The following is a 14,927-nucleotide window of genomic DNA, read 5'->3' on the forward strand; positions in this document are numbered from 1 at the left end:
GGGGGGGGCGATCATCTTTATAGGTTTATCGTTTTATCGGCAGTGCGGGTTAATGATGGTTTCAGGGGTCTAACGGGGCAAAGACCGGTCTACAAACCAGTTTCATCACCGGGTTTGATTTCCAGAATAGCTTCCTTTAAAGCTGATATAAATAGATGAGGTGCATTTCTGCCTTGTGAGCGGGGGAGAAGCTGTAAATCGTCGCTTCTCTTCAAATATTTTCATTTGTTCTTGATTACAGCGCTTATTATTCGTCTCCGCTGGTTTTATAGACGGAATCTGCGAATCACTGCTTTGTATGTTTGGCCATTTGTTTTCGCTTTTTTGTCGCACGACCGGAGGATTTAAGCGGGTTTTTATTATTATTATTATTATTATCATCATTATTATTATAAACAACCCCGGCTTGATATGCATGTAATATACAGCAGCAGAGAGGGGGCTGGTTGGTATTTATAGCGATACTGTGTACATCCACAGCGGTCACACGTGCAGCAGCCGCTTCCCTGCACTCCTGCTGAAGTTGACATGTTAACACTCACTGGCTGCTATATTTAGCCCAGCCTCACAGTGCTGTTACTATTCCCAGCATTGTACATGAGGGGGCGGACTTTGCGTTTTTTTATGATAGGGAAGAAAAAGTTCCCTTTTCACAACTGATTTATTTTTCCGCGTACATCCCAACCCTGCTATCTGCCACTGATACCTCTGTGTTTCAGGGACGCTGCAGTTCACGCACATCACGATTTCAAGAATGATAGACAGTCAGAGAAAAGGGATGTTTCAATTGTTGACAAATCAACGCCTGAACAGAAATAGATGATAATGCTGACTGTAAACGTCGACCATCCCCCTTTTACAAGTGTCCCTTTAGAGTAAAACACTGTGCGTTTTGTGTAGCTGACCTTGACTTCTGACGTCCCTGTGACGCAACAGGCAAGAAAAAATAGGCCTATTTCCTCACATCAAGAATCTTATCAAAATGAATACAAACATTTTCAAGATGTTGAAGTCTGCACATTCTGGTGAACATACTAAACTCACACCTTATACACCTGAATCTGTTCAAAGACATGACAAGTGTGTTTCCAAAGGCAAATTGTTTCTCTATGTTTCATTAGAATGCTGCTGTAATTAAAATTCATTTAAAAGCTTTTGTTCGGCAAAACTCTCCTTAGATGTATTTTGGGCAAACCCTGTATTAGTTACAATGCCCAAGTCAAGTCTATTATGTTTTCAGCGCCATGGAGAGTTCCCATTAGATCTTATCCCCACTCATATATGTTCAGCACCATGGATAGCTCCATGACATAATGCACACTTTGCCGACATTTCTACGGTCTAAATACTGTTGTATGCTACTTTCACCTCTCCAAACAACCTTTCCTGGGCCTTGATGGAAAACGTCATGAGGTCAGGGAAGGATATTAAGCAGAATTTATGAGAAGCTACGACAAAAACGACAGTGGTGCTGGGAAAATGCAACGGCACTCACACTGGACGAAACGCTAATGTAATTCTCGTTGAGACTGATGCTAAAACTGTGCAACATCGTCACTAATCCCAGGAACCTTAACCACTTTTCAACTGTGGCCCTGGTTTTGCTTTAGTACACTCTGTTCCCTTTGACAAGCAATGGAGCTCAGATGAGCCTTAGGTTGTTTTCTTGACAACTACTTGGTTATCAGTAAAGAGAATATAGGTTGTAATAGGACAGTTGATTTAGTTAGAGGGCTTTAGGAGCCAAATCCCTCCTGTCTTTCTATATAAACAAGTCTAGAGAAATACAGGTCATGCATGATCTGGAAATGATTCAGTTGACAAAGGTAGGTAAAGAGGTAGGCCTATGGACTGCTTGTTGTCATCTACTTATGTCCCTGCCTAACTTCAGTGGCAGCTGTATCAGCTTAGAGTCAGTTTGAAAAATCCACCGTATGATTTCTGACATGCATTTTTGACAAAGTCCAGTCCAACCATCATGTATTGGCTCCCTGGCTGTCAAGAGAACTGTATACACAAGCTCTATCCGATGCATAAGAAAACTAATAAGAAAATTCCCTGAGAATTCCTGTGAACACCCTTAACAGTTGGGCAATGAAGTTGGAGAAAATTTTGCAATCAGGCTTCAAGCTGTGATGTAAAATCAAGTAGGCCTGTTGGACTGCAGGGTTAAATGAGTAATTACTTCAATGACAGTAGTACTGTGCGTTACAAGGCTACAAGCTGCATGCTAGCCAAAGTCACATCATATTTTTCAAGACACCAAACTTGATTGATGTTGTTGGGATTTTTTTTTTCTCCAACAAAATAGTAGCACTGAACGCAACACAGTAGCTAGAGTAGGCTAACAAGTGAAGGCACAGTTTACAATCACAGCAGTGTGGCCTGACCCCATACAGCATTAACTTCATCACTACAATACTGGCAACAAAATCATAAACACTGAAACTGAGGCCCTTTACGTGAGGTTAGTTTGCAGGAGGCGGGCACCCATCCATGCGGTGTGTTGGTGGACAGTATGAAGGTCTTGGTTCATCACCACCATCCTCCCAAAGGTTGATAATAAAGTGAGGAAACCCATCGAGTTCCACCAAGTGCTTCAGGACTATTGATTTACCTTCACTTCTACTCTCACATGGACTTGTACAGCCGCTCCTTCCTTCTCTTTCTCTCTCTGAGGGTCGTCTTCGCTTCCTCTCCCGCTGCTGCCGCCCACTCCTCCTCCACCACTTGATTATTTTCAGCTCCGCCGTGTGTGTGTGTGTGTGTGTGTGTGTGTGTGTGTGTGTGTGTGTGTGTGCGTGCGTGCGTGCGCGCGCGCGCGCAAACGCATGTGCCAGCCAGGCATTGGCTGGCAGGCTGGCTGGCTTGCTTGCTTGCTTGCTGGCTGGCTGACTGGCAGGCTGGTTTGGGAAATACCTGGTCACGATCAATGAGGAGAGGGTTTATCTTGGTTGCATGCCGCCCCCTACTGTCCTGAAACGAGCACTGGAACTTAGACCTTAAACGCACCATGGTTCTTGTGCCAGGAGATGTACAGTACATCTGCAAAAATACACCGTCAGCCTGCAAGTGAGGGAGGAAACTCAGATTAGTAAAAAGGGGAAAGAAACCGGTGCAATATGCAGAAATCCCTGAAAAGTCACTGTAAGACAGAAAATACTAGCTGTTCACAATCAAATAAACACATAAACATTTGCATCGAAAGCAACTAGCTAATGGAAAATGTGATGCCTCATCGCTGTTGCAAGCCTTACTTCATTGCAGCTTTGACTCAACACAGTACTGGACCAGTAACTGACAAATACAGGATTTCAATCACTAAACATTTTGGGTCTGGGTCATGAAAAGCAGGGGATGTGATTTAGACAGATTTCTTCTTCTCTTCTTTGCTCTGCTGAGCCGGATCGCAGTCTTCCTCCGTGCGCCTCAACCCGAGCACAAGCACAAAGAGACAAAAAGACATCATGAAAGCTTTAAGTGACTCGTTGGGTGAGGATAAAAATAGATCTGGTTGCTCTGCGAGGAAAACCCTGGTCTGGATCGCCCTCTAGAGGGGACAGTCCGCCAAGACAGGACCTGAGACAAAACATGGACGGTGGAGCATCTTCTTTAAGCCTTTATTTTCTGCAATAAAGGTGCTGTAATGTTCATGTTTCGTGAAGCCTTCACCAAGATATACAAAAATCTGTTTGTAATCAATAATCCACAATGACTCCGTGTCATTATTATATATTTAGACATGTTTATCCTATTTAAATTCATAGATTTATTTTGCAAATAAAAGTAGAGTTGATGTGGTTCATCTTCCTCTGCATATCCAACAAACCAGCATCATGTTGCAGCTCATTGTGTGGTTTATATTATTATAGTAAAGTTGATGTATATGAATAAAGTGTTTCTGCGTGAATATTGTGGCCGCTGAAGCACTGACAAAACACAAAGCGTCATGCTGCATTTGCGCTATTTCATTAATATGTAACTTTTAAGTCAATGATTTGGAGGGATGGGTGTTGTTGTTTTCAGATTTAAAACCATTCAGTTGTCTCTCTCTGTAAAACACTGCCACAGTGGATTCAGAAAACAGAGTTTAAGCCCCCTCCTCCTCCTCTAAAGCATCCACCTACACACACCAGCACACACGTGTCTTCACATGCAGACCTGTAGCTCCCGCTGACAGATCACTGTGCATTTGTCTCCGTATTTACGAGAACCAGTTTTAGACCCTTTGGAGCACATGTGGACGTATTACTCTATTTGCACACAGTCTAGGATTAGGCTTGGTAAAAACTCATGTCACTTTAGGATTACACCCAAATATGCAGGATGAGGTTGAGTTTAGGTCAGGGGTAAGACTTAAGTTAGGTTTAATTTGGTAAGAAATACAACACTATTGGCATCTTTCACATCAAATAACTGTGTGCACAAATATAAACTGTTAAAAAAATAACAAAACCCAACAATATCAATATCAATCAATATTTACCATTTACCATTATTGAAAAGTCCCTAAATGATTAATACATGTAATTCTACATCTATAGGTTAGGGAGACATGTTTTGCTATTTTGCACATTTATATTAGTTATGAATGTTGGAATAGAGAAGATGTTAAACTGAATGCAAACTGTAAAGGAGCTTGTAGCTAAAAGAGAAGATGTTAGGGTGGATTTTGATCATGCTTTACGTCCATAAATCCACTGAAACACAGGAAGTAGTTCAGGAATGTTAGTCAAGATTAGGAGGTTTGGTCTCTGCTATAAGGTTAAAGCCACATGTTCAAGTTCACTTTACCTCTCGTTTCAGTTAAGTGGAATGAATGTAGTCGATGGGTCCTCACAAGTATAATAGCATAAAGGTGTTTGTGTGTAGGAAAATGTGCGCATCACTGAACGTGCACAAAGCAAGCAGAACCACCGCCACCAGGGTGTGTAAAATAGTGTGATCTAAACATGGCAGCCACTATTTATAGCCCCTTCAATTACTGAGAGCCTGATTCTACTTCAAAGCAGGCAGACACACACACACACACAGACACACACACACACACACAGACACACACACATGCAGACACACACACGTTTGTATTCTAAATGTACATACAGGATTGTGGGCTAAAATTACCCTCTCATCACTGCTTCGGTACAGATATAAGTGAGTACTAATGAAAACTGGAGGGAAAGGAGAGATTGGAGGATAGACAGGTTAAACGGGATGAATGAATGGGTGCGAGACTGAATGGATAGTGAGAGGAAAGGGTGGGAGGGGCAGAGAGAGTTAAGTTTGGAAAATGGTTTTAAACCTGTAGGTCAGGTTTGCATTGAGAAAAAGTACGTTTGAAGCAGTCGAGTGGTGCAGAGTTGTATCTTTGTCTTGATCCCTCACATGGTTTGAACTTTAACCACTGAAAAATTCTGGACAGAAGGACAAAAGTTCATAGTTCCATACAAGTTTATGATAAAAATCCAATGAAACAACATCATTGATTCATACAAAGTAACACAATCAGCCAATTCAACTTAAGATCTAATAAAAAAAAAAAAAAAGAAAACAAGATTAAATAAAAAGGTAGAAAGAAATGCATTCATCAACATGTTGCAAAACAAGAGGATCTTTATCTTTTCCTACGACAATCTGACAAAAATATTTATCAGTTACAACTTGGCAGTCTTTTGTTCCACAAAAATACACAGAATAATTTTAAAAAATTAAGGAAAAAAACATTTAGTCTTACTTGAACTACAGCCTTGGCCAAGAGGAAAACGGGGAGTAAATGTTGAAATGGCAGGTAGAAAAGTCTGAGCCCAATGCCTGATATTCTGACAACAAGAAACCAAACCCCCCAGCCCACCCCACTTCAAAAAAAAAAAAAAAATCCTGTATGTGCAAGGTTGAAATCGAAAGAGACGTGGAGATGGTTTAAAAAAAAAAAAAAAAAAACAAGAGGAGGTGACAAATAGTCCGTCTTGGTGCAGAAAAGATCCTGATGTGATGCAGCTCAATGAGCAATATGTACTGTGTGTGCGTGTGTGTCTCAGTAGATTCGGCCTCGGCTCCTGTTGCCTCTGGCTCCGAAGCCTCGTCCACGGCCGCCCCTGAAGCCGCCGCGTTCTAGAGGCAACAAAATAAACAGGTCAGTATGGACATATCATAACTGGGGGCTACCAATACTGGAAGCTTGGGGACAATACCAAGACTTAAAAAAGCAACTGGATAAAATATCAACTAAAACTCATTTCTTTTAAACAAACATTTTTATGATAATCCCTTACATTAAAGAATCTGTACTGAGCAGGATCCTTCACAGATTAAAAATAAACATGCTAGTGCTCTCTGGTGGACAAACAGTGTAATAGTGCAGGGTTCCCCTTAAATATGTTTGATGTGAGTGATGTTGAGTAGGAAAATAATAAGAGTCAAATAAACCAGAGTGCAGTATTAAATAAAGATGGTCATGCTGCACAAAAGTGTTAAAATAAATACAAAACTACTAAATAAATAGGAAAAACCATGCCACCATGTGCTCCTCACCATAGTTAAAATTGCCAATGGAGGCGCTGTACTTGCCGCTGGGGGGGTTGTAGATTTGCCGTGCATCCCTCCGGGGCAGAGGAGAGATCGGTTTTTTTGTGCTGCCACCAGAGCCCATCTCCTCACCTGACGGACGCTTCGGCCTAATGACACACAGGAAAAGTGAGCGAAGATGTTACGGGGCAACAAGGACACTCAGCTGCCGCGCGAATGGCTCAATCAAAAGTGTGTGTATCGCCTGAGGGCAGACTTACGCTACTGCCTCTGTCTTCTGGACAGGTTTCCAGGACAGAGTGACTGTGCTCTTGTATGACGGAGGGTTGTGGAAGAGATCCTGTAAAGACAGTAAAGTTTAAAGACACAATAAAAAAATAAAAAAAAGCTATTGGTTATAATACAGTCCACTTTGTGCTCTCCTCATACACCAAGTGATGAGAAAAATAGAAACAAATTATGTTATAATGCAATCTAATGTAACAGTCCTCACTACAAATACAATTGTCAGTTTGAGTTGACAATGTCAGAAAGGTGCTGGTTTAACTTGGTACACTGGATTGCACTACAACTGTGGGGTGTTCCTGATATCTACATACACATAAATGAAGTAAACAGAACATTAGAAACACTTTAATATCATGCAGTTTCACACAAGATACAAAGTACAGCCTGAAAACCTGCCACAGACTTGAGTCAATACGTACACACAACCGAGAAAGTAGCCCAGATTAGAGTGAACATTTTAAGTATGTCAGTATTTAATGCAGGACTGTAATGCACGACATTGTGGGTAGGGGTAGGGAGGTATTTTTAGTTGGCAAACACCTTACCTTGATGAGGACGTTGATGTTGTTTGTGATCTTCAGGGCCACCACCTTGATCTTGTTCTAGTTACACACAAAAGAAAAGTCAGACTGATATTTTACAACAGGACTTCCAGCACATGGAACATTTTTGTTGACTGTAATCAATGAGTAATCAAGTTTCTACGAGCAGTTTCATGTAAAGTGACGGTGGATGTTACCTCTTCTGTCTTCAGAGCATCTCCTGTCTTGCCTTGCAGTGCGACTCGCAGCTGTCTGATGTAAACCTGGAGGCCTCTGGCAAAGTATTGTAACCTGAAATACGGAGAACAGTCGATTTAAAGTAAAAAGTCGAGAGTCAACCAATGCGTACTAAACAATCGAACGTTGCGAGTTCTTATGAGCTTATTAATTCAGTTTAATGTACTCTGAGACTTTGTTTGCTTGTCACTCCCTCACCTGATCTTGAAGTCTTTGAGGCGCTCAGCATCCACCTTGTCGAGGAGGAAGTCTGGCAGTTTCTTGCCGAGCTGGTGGAAGCCGAAGAGGAGGCACTCTACGTAGCTGAACTGCAATTTGGGCTCTTCGCTCGTCGAATTCTCTCCATTTTCCACCTCCTCTGGTGGCAGCGGCATAAATTCCTACACATGAAGAAAACATGAACAATCATGATGGGAACCTTTTTGTTTTAACTTTAGTGACAAAAAGCTCAGAACATGAAGGTTTACCAGAACAAAAGGATATATGGGATTATTCTTTTATCTACGGGGTTTTCCAATTAGTGTGGATCCTGCACTGGAGCTACTTCTACAATGCACATTCGACAAAAATCTAAAAAATAAAATACAGCATTCACAGAAAGGATTGGCATGCTTCAGGAATGATGGGCCACCATATATGAATGAATAAATCAGAAAAGAAAGAAAGAAAAAACTTTAATCTTGTTCTTTATTATTACTAATAATTACTATTAGGGCAACTATTTAAAGTTTATTACCATCACCTGTTTGATAAGGAAATTAAAAAGGTTATGCTCCCGAAGGTCCCAACAACAACCATGAAAGTATCCTCTGATTTAAATGAATCCTCAGCTGGCCAGGGGACAACAGCAGAAACTAAATTGAACCAGTCATCATCAACAGTATTGCAGACGCGTGCATGAAACAATGTGAATGTAAAACAAGGTGATGCTAAGAAAGAGCAGGAAATCTCAGGATGGATCAGAGGGGGAAAACTGCCAGTGTGTTCTTTGTGTATTTTGATTTTTAAATGCATTTCCACTTGTATTCCTAAACGTCCAACGACAACAGGACAGTCCGTTCTCACCAGCAGCTTGGTAAACAGCATGTTGAGGTTGGCCTCCAGCTTCTCCATGTCTCCACAGAACGGACTCATCTCAGCCAGCAGCTTCAGCACCTACACACACAGATACACACAGACACAGTGTAATGTGCATTGCTAATGAGAAACAGTGTTGCGTGGTGCAGACTAATGACCCATTAACAACATGCAGTTGGCTGACACCTCTGACAGGTGGCTGCCACGCTGACTCTGTTTACTACTACAACCGCTCACCAAATGTCAGACATTAGGAGTATCGACCTCACACCAGTGGCCATATTTGTCAGGACTCTCAGGAATGGAAGTGCTGTTTCAGGCTTAATAAATACAGGTCAGGTAACTACTTTTTTTGGTCTAATAGACACACTGGCTTGTAAACTGCAACACTGATTAAGCCCTCTCAGTTAAAAACATACGTTTTTAGAGTGGAACTGCGCAGAAATGCAACAAAACTTTAAAGCTGCAACCTGACAAGAGGCAGTTGGGATTCATCAGGAAATTTGGTTTGTGGTCATTAACAAATAAAATAAATTGGCAAAACTACTCTAAGCGCCTGTATTTAGGGTTTAAAAAACAGCATATAAACATTGAATAAATGGTTCATAAACTATAATGTAGTGTGTAACACCCAGATTGAAGTGTTTATTAACTGCATTTGTCAACACTATACTTCCTCCATTGGGCACCCATGAGGTAAGACTGGGATATCAACAGAAAATGAATGACAATATATGTTATATTTTGTTATAATACAAAATATGTTTCCACAAGAAAGATTATACTTGCTGACAAATACTATGCTGACATATCAATAAACACTTAAAATTTCTTTATATCTGCTCACAGCTGCATCATAGTGTGTGATGTAATAAACCATTTAATAAATGTTTTTATACTAGAACTTAAAGCAAAGTGTTGCCAGTACGTAGCTATAGTTAACAGATAAGATGTTATGATGATCTAACATAGATAAAAACTCAAGTGTCAACAGGATATGATATGATGACATGAAATCACCAACACTACATTTTAAACTCACTTCCGGACCGAGGGCATTTACATGTCTACCTTTTGATTAGACTTCTAATATACGTTCTGCAATCTATCTATAATTTTGTCATCCTGGTTGTACATGCATACAATTTTACAATGTTGGTCTACTGTAAATATGACATATATTGCATGTGTGTCTATCCTTAAAAAGGGATCACTTGTTCAAGTTTTTTTAGGGAGTTCCTCATTATCCAAATCCAAAGTCTAAGGACAGAGGGGGTTATATGCTATTAAGATTGTAAAGCCCCTTGAGGCAAATTTGTGATATATAAATAAAATTTATTTGACGACCCCACAACACTACATGCACTAATGACAGTCGAGAAATACTCTGAACTGGCTAATTCCACCATAGTGCAGAAACCATATAATGTCAATCCAGGAGGCACCAATGAATATTGAAAAAAAAAAAAAAAAATTAAATGCTGATTTACACTTTGACAGCAAAGAAGAACTCACCTCCAACTGAATGTCCAGCTCAGCCACAGGACTTGTCAGGGTGCTGAGGTTTGGCAGCACGTGTTCACAGAAGTACGTTACAAAACGTGTGGAATGGACGTTTTTCTACAAGAAAAGAGAAACTATGATTAATTCATACTTAAAATACAGCAAACCATGACTAATTGTATTAATATGTACATGTTTATCATGTGTTTGAATATATGAATTTTTATGTTTTTAAGAAGCTACCTGGGATTCTATGAGACCAATCATTTTTTTTCCCAAAATGTATCCAGCAGTGGTTTAAAAAGATTCACTGAAATATGTACTTACTTACTTACTTTGTTTTAATACTAACAAATTTAAAAATCCCATTATTAAAAATATTTTTGCACTCAAGTTTGCGCAAAAAAAATAATTACATAATAAAATAACAGGGATACAGACTAAAACCAGCTTTTATTACATGTTTGATAAGTGAACTTGGTTGATGTAAAGTGTGTGTTGGTTCCACTCACAGAGAACAGGGGCAGGGCCTGGCGTGTGCACTGCAGCAGGCGGTCAACGGTGTCGGGGTCGGCCGGGTTTAGGGCCTGCTCCAGGAAAGCCTGCTCCACCACCAGCTCCACCAGCTGCTGCCGGCCGTGCACCGTCTGCAGCACCCGCAGGCCTGACACCACACGCATCAACAGCACAAACTCTTCTCCTGTCACATCCTCCAGCACCTGAGACAGGCAGCAAATTAAAGACAAGAAGCTCTTTATCAACACGTGTCTTTGTCAAGACCGGATGCTACATTACTATTTGAACTCGCTCTAAAAGTGTCAATATAAAAACTGGACAAATTTGTTTTCCACGCAAGGAAGCAACAAGTCGGCCAAGTTTCAGCCAAAGTAGCAAGTTAAGCATTTTTTTTAAACAACAACCCAATCCATGGCCTTTAAATCAGATCTATTGTATGTATTATAGAGTGGTTATGAACCCACAAATTCAAAAGCCAATATTCAGACTACACCTACATGGAGAAATCAGCAAAATGACAAGCCACAGCCAAAACAATCAGCACTGGTCTGTGGTCATCTTAACACATCCTGATTCCAGTGCACCATATGGTGTGATGCAGTTGGATGTAAATGACATGTGCTACATTCAGACTGACACAGAAAAAGAACATTCATCAATGACCAAAGATTACTAATCAATTCTACATTATATGCTAACCTTCTTTGTCTCTGCAAAGACGTACTCCTCCACCTCCTTCGTCGTGACGTCCTCTGGCAGGGTCTTCAGTTTGGTTGACAGAAACTTGATAGCCCTTTCCCGCACTATGTCCTCGCCCTGCAGGATCTGAGAGAAGAGGCCTCCGAGTGTACCTGGGCCACAAACGACATCAGCGGACGGGATTGTGTCAGTGCAAGTGAATGATTACAAACTCAACTGACCCCAACCCCAATCTGAACGAGGGACATAATGATCATTAAAACACACAGCAAGATGATATCACATGTTTACAAAACAGTACAACCCAAACATCAGTTTCAGTAGACTGAGAAACCCTGATGACTTACAGGGCTACTTGATATTCTAGACACAGTCCAAATATTATGATTATTTCATTTTGGAAATGACCAAACTACTTCAGATCTACTGGCTGTGATGGATGAATAATGAAGCAGTTAGTTCACACAGCAAATCACACAGGTATCTGTACAAAGGAATGTCCTGTGGGCAGTTACTTAAAAACAGAAATATAAATAAAAAGGGGCCTAACCACATTGTTCATTTCACATGACCCATGATACAGCCTTTAACAAGATAATACAGGTTACAACAAGTCTTCTCAACAAGCAGAAAGTAATCTCAATCTGGAGTTAGAATTACCCCACAGAGAAGGAGGACAAACAACCTTTTTCACTACAGCTCTTAACTAGGCTGAATATGTGACAAGTATACAGTAGCCATATTTAGCTCAACAATAGGGGGAAGCAGCACTTACCCTTAGCATCTATCTTGAAGATAGAAATTAGCGCTGCGTTCACTTGGTTGAATTCTGCAGTATCATCTGAAAGCACAAAAAAATGTGGATTGCACTTTACACATTCTTATATTCAAGGTTCAACAGAGTTGATCACTTGTTGAATGTAAAAGAAATTGAAGTTCCCAGGATAAGAGGCACTTTACCCAACATTGGTATTTGTCTAATGCAACTGACTTATCAAGAATTGAATAAAAATTAATCGATTCTGGACTTTGTGAATTGAAAATGTATCGGGAGATCGGAGCCAACATCCAGCCCTTGTCAATATCGGAGTATTAAATATTAGCACAGAATCACGTCAAAATCAAGATGAAAAATGAATCACAAAAATAATCAACAAATTAATTGGTAAAGAAAATAATCGTTAGTTGCAGCCCCAAAGTGTTTTTCGTTAGGCATCCAATACCTGTCTGAAGGAGCTGGGTGAGAATATCGGCAACTCTGAGGATGTTCTCTCCAGTTGCAAACCGTGGGAGCTCCTTGATGGCCTGCCGCCGAATCTGGACAAAGACAAGTGCACATAGACAAGACAGGGTTGTTATGATAGAATAAAATAACTATTGCAAATCCACTGTGCCAAGGCAGAAAAACCCACATTAACCTAGGAACATATAGAACCTGCAATTTAACTCAAGGACTACTTAATAAACAAGACAATCTCTGCACCTACTACCAATTCTAGTAGGTACCCATGCACACCTGTGTCTTTTTATACTCACCGACACATCTTCATCTTCACAAAGATCAAGTTGAGCATTAATGGCTGCATCGGCCAGCTCCGGAAAGCTGCTGAAGAACTTGGGAATAAACTGTGCTGCCAGACGCTTCTCCTTGGGGCCTCCCTTTACACCATCCAGGATTACTTGGTAGGCATCTTTGTGCTGCAGAGTAAAAAAAAAAAGAAGAGAGAGAACATCCATTAGCATGTGCAAGATATATATGACAGTGGTGAACCACACATTATAATATGGCATGAGTTCTAGATTGGGGTGACTTTGGTCAAAAGCTCACCGTCCTATTGCACTCTCCTGAATGAGTGCATACAACAGAGCCTCTCAACAGTGGGTGTTAGCTTTGGACATTGAATGTACCTGGGTGTTACCAGTTCACCTGGCTGTGTAGAAACCCCTGTGTGTTTGCATGGTCACTACAGTGAGGTAGGAATGCTCTGAAACTAGCCTGTTCGAGGGCAGAATGGTCAGGGGCACTAAAAATATTTTACAGACTTTTGACTTTCAGAAGCTCAGTTTAGAAACCATGGGGTATATGCCTCACCCTATAAAACAGTCGTGCCATATCCTGTGTGATTCTGAAGGAAGCTTTCTCAAATCTGAGGAAATAACTCTGGTGGTGTCATCACATTTATCCCTGCTTTAACAGGGACAATAGACACTGATGTTGCACTGTAATCAATGTAGGACTGAGCATTTTCTGGAGCTTTCTGTCTTCTGTCTCTGATGAGTCCCCTAACAATATGGAAATGCTTCATTAAATAGCTGTACTCCATGAAACCTTTTTACTCATTTAAAACAAGATATCTCAAAGGACAATAGAGGTAGAGCATTTAAGCTTCTGGTATGCATGAAGACTCGGTCATGTCAAGCACAAGATACTTTTTTATCAACCGAAGAAACAAAACATAAAGCAACTGATGGAATCCGATTTGCCAAAATACACATGTAGTACAACTAGGTTTACTTTACTGAGCGCAGCAACCCCTTGGTTTTGAACTGTAATTATTATAGAGGCGTTTCTGTTATTTAGCTTACCCTCATCAAATAAATGTGGTGGACAAAATGATAGAAACACCTGTCTATATTAAGGAATACAATACAACAGCACCACAAACTACGTCCTAAATCCAGAAGGGAAGATTTATTGCAGGACTGTTGTATTTGACTCTATTAGTTTGAGCTTGGTGTACCTAATAAACTGCCAACTGTGTGCACGTTTGATTCACTCAGAGGCACAATTGGTGCTCGACTAACACAACAGACCAAAACCCGCCAGTTCACTACCCTGTAAACTTCAACTATGTGCTTTACAACTTAAAACTGATGACAAGAGTGGAAAAAGTTCCAATCAACCTGCAGGAAGTCATTGCTTGAACCAACAATCGTCGAATGAGTAAATGACCACCTGGATGACATAAATATAATGGATATCCATGGTCAAGTTACTACCGAGTATCTTAAGGGTCGCCACGGCGAGGCTGTTAACATTAGCCCGGTCACTACGTTAGCTACAATTAGCCTAGCACGCACATAACAATGTTATGTAAGTCAACAAAGTTATCAACAATGTGAGAAAAACAAGGTCCTGTGGAAAAGTAACAACACTATCGACTCGACGGTATTTAAAAGGGAACATTTTGAGGTTTATCTACCTGGCTTAGGTTGTCCTTAGCGTCAGCAAGGATCCCGTAATTACGGTAGAGATCCTCGATAGTGACCGCCATCAGCGTGCGTCCGGGTAACTGCCGCTCACAGATAAGACCGCCGATTAAACCGCAGATGAAAACACCTCTCGGTTCACTTTTTCTCCGCTTTTAGGTCACCGTAACGAAACCGACGATGTAGTACCAGTGAATATGTTCTGCGGAAAGGGGACGGGGAGATGAAATTTCGAGAAGCCCGTGAATGAACACCCCCCACCGTCGGTGTTCCAGCAATGTTCCCAAGGCTAATATGCTACGGAACAATGAGGACAGCGCATGAGCGACA

The 14,927-nt window shown here is 40.9% G+C and overlaps 1 protein-coding gene across 2 annotated transcripts; it reads right to left on the reverse strand.

The window, feature by feature from the left end:
* Positions 1–5,433: 5,433 nt before the first annotated feature.
* Positions 5,434–14,892, reverse strand: api5 (apoptosis inhibitor 5). 2 transcript variants are annotated; one of them, XM_023400356.2, is made up of 14 exons: positions 14,591–14,892; positions 12,924–13,085; positions 12,611–12,704; positions 12,163–12,228; positions 11,388–11,539; positions 10,685–10,891; positions 10,185–10,289; positions 8,658–8,747; positions 7,791–7,972; positions 7,553–7,646; positions 7,359–7,415; positions 6,786–6,865; positions 6,568–6,674; positions 5,434–6,111 (listed from the first exon to the last, which is right to left on the reverse strand). In XM_023400356.2, the coding sequence occupies exons 1-14, from the start codon at positions 14,660–14,662 to the stop codon at positions 6,035–6,037; spliced, it is 1,545 nt and encodes a 514-aa protein (XP_023256124.1). In that variant the 5' UTR covers positions 14,663–14,892; the 3' UTR covers positions 5,434–6,034. The 2 variants fall into 2 exon arrangements, with proteins under 2 accessions (XP_023256124.1, XP_023256123.1); XM_023400355.2 differs by having other exon boundaries at positions 6,532–6,674.
* Between the last annotated feature and the right edge of the window lie 35 nt (positions 14,893–14,927).

This window comes from Seriola lalandi, unplaced genomic scaffold (assembly GCF_002814215.2).
Source record: "Seriola lalandi dorsalis isolate HSWRI2012SDOR001 ecotype SW California unplaced genomic scaffold, Sedor1 jcf7180002052274, whole genome shotgun sequence".
In the NCBI taxonomy this organism is placed as follows: Eukaryota; Metazoa; Chordata; class Actinopteri; order Carangiformes; family Carangidae; genus Seriola; species Seriola lalandi.

Bases quoted from the DNA above. Each gene is read 5' to 3' on its own strand.
- api5 (XM_023400355.2), bottom strand. From the start codon at position 14,662: ATGGCGGTCACTATCGAGGATCTCTACCGTAATTACGGGATCCTTGCT. The intron at 13,086-14,590 runs GTAGATAAACCT...TTTACTCTGCAG, and splicing joins CTAAGGACAACCTAAGCCAG to CACAAAGATGCCTACCAAGT. The intron at 12,229-12,610 runs GTATTGGATGCC...TTGTGCTTTCAG, and splicing joins CACCCAGCTCCTTCAGACAG to ATGATACTGCAGAATTCAAC.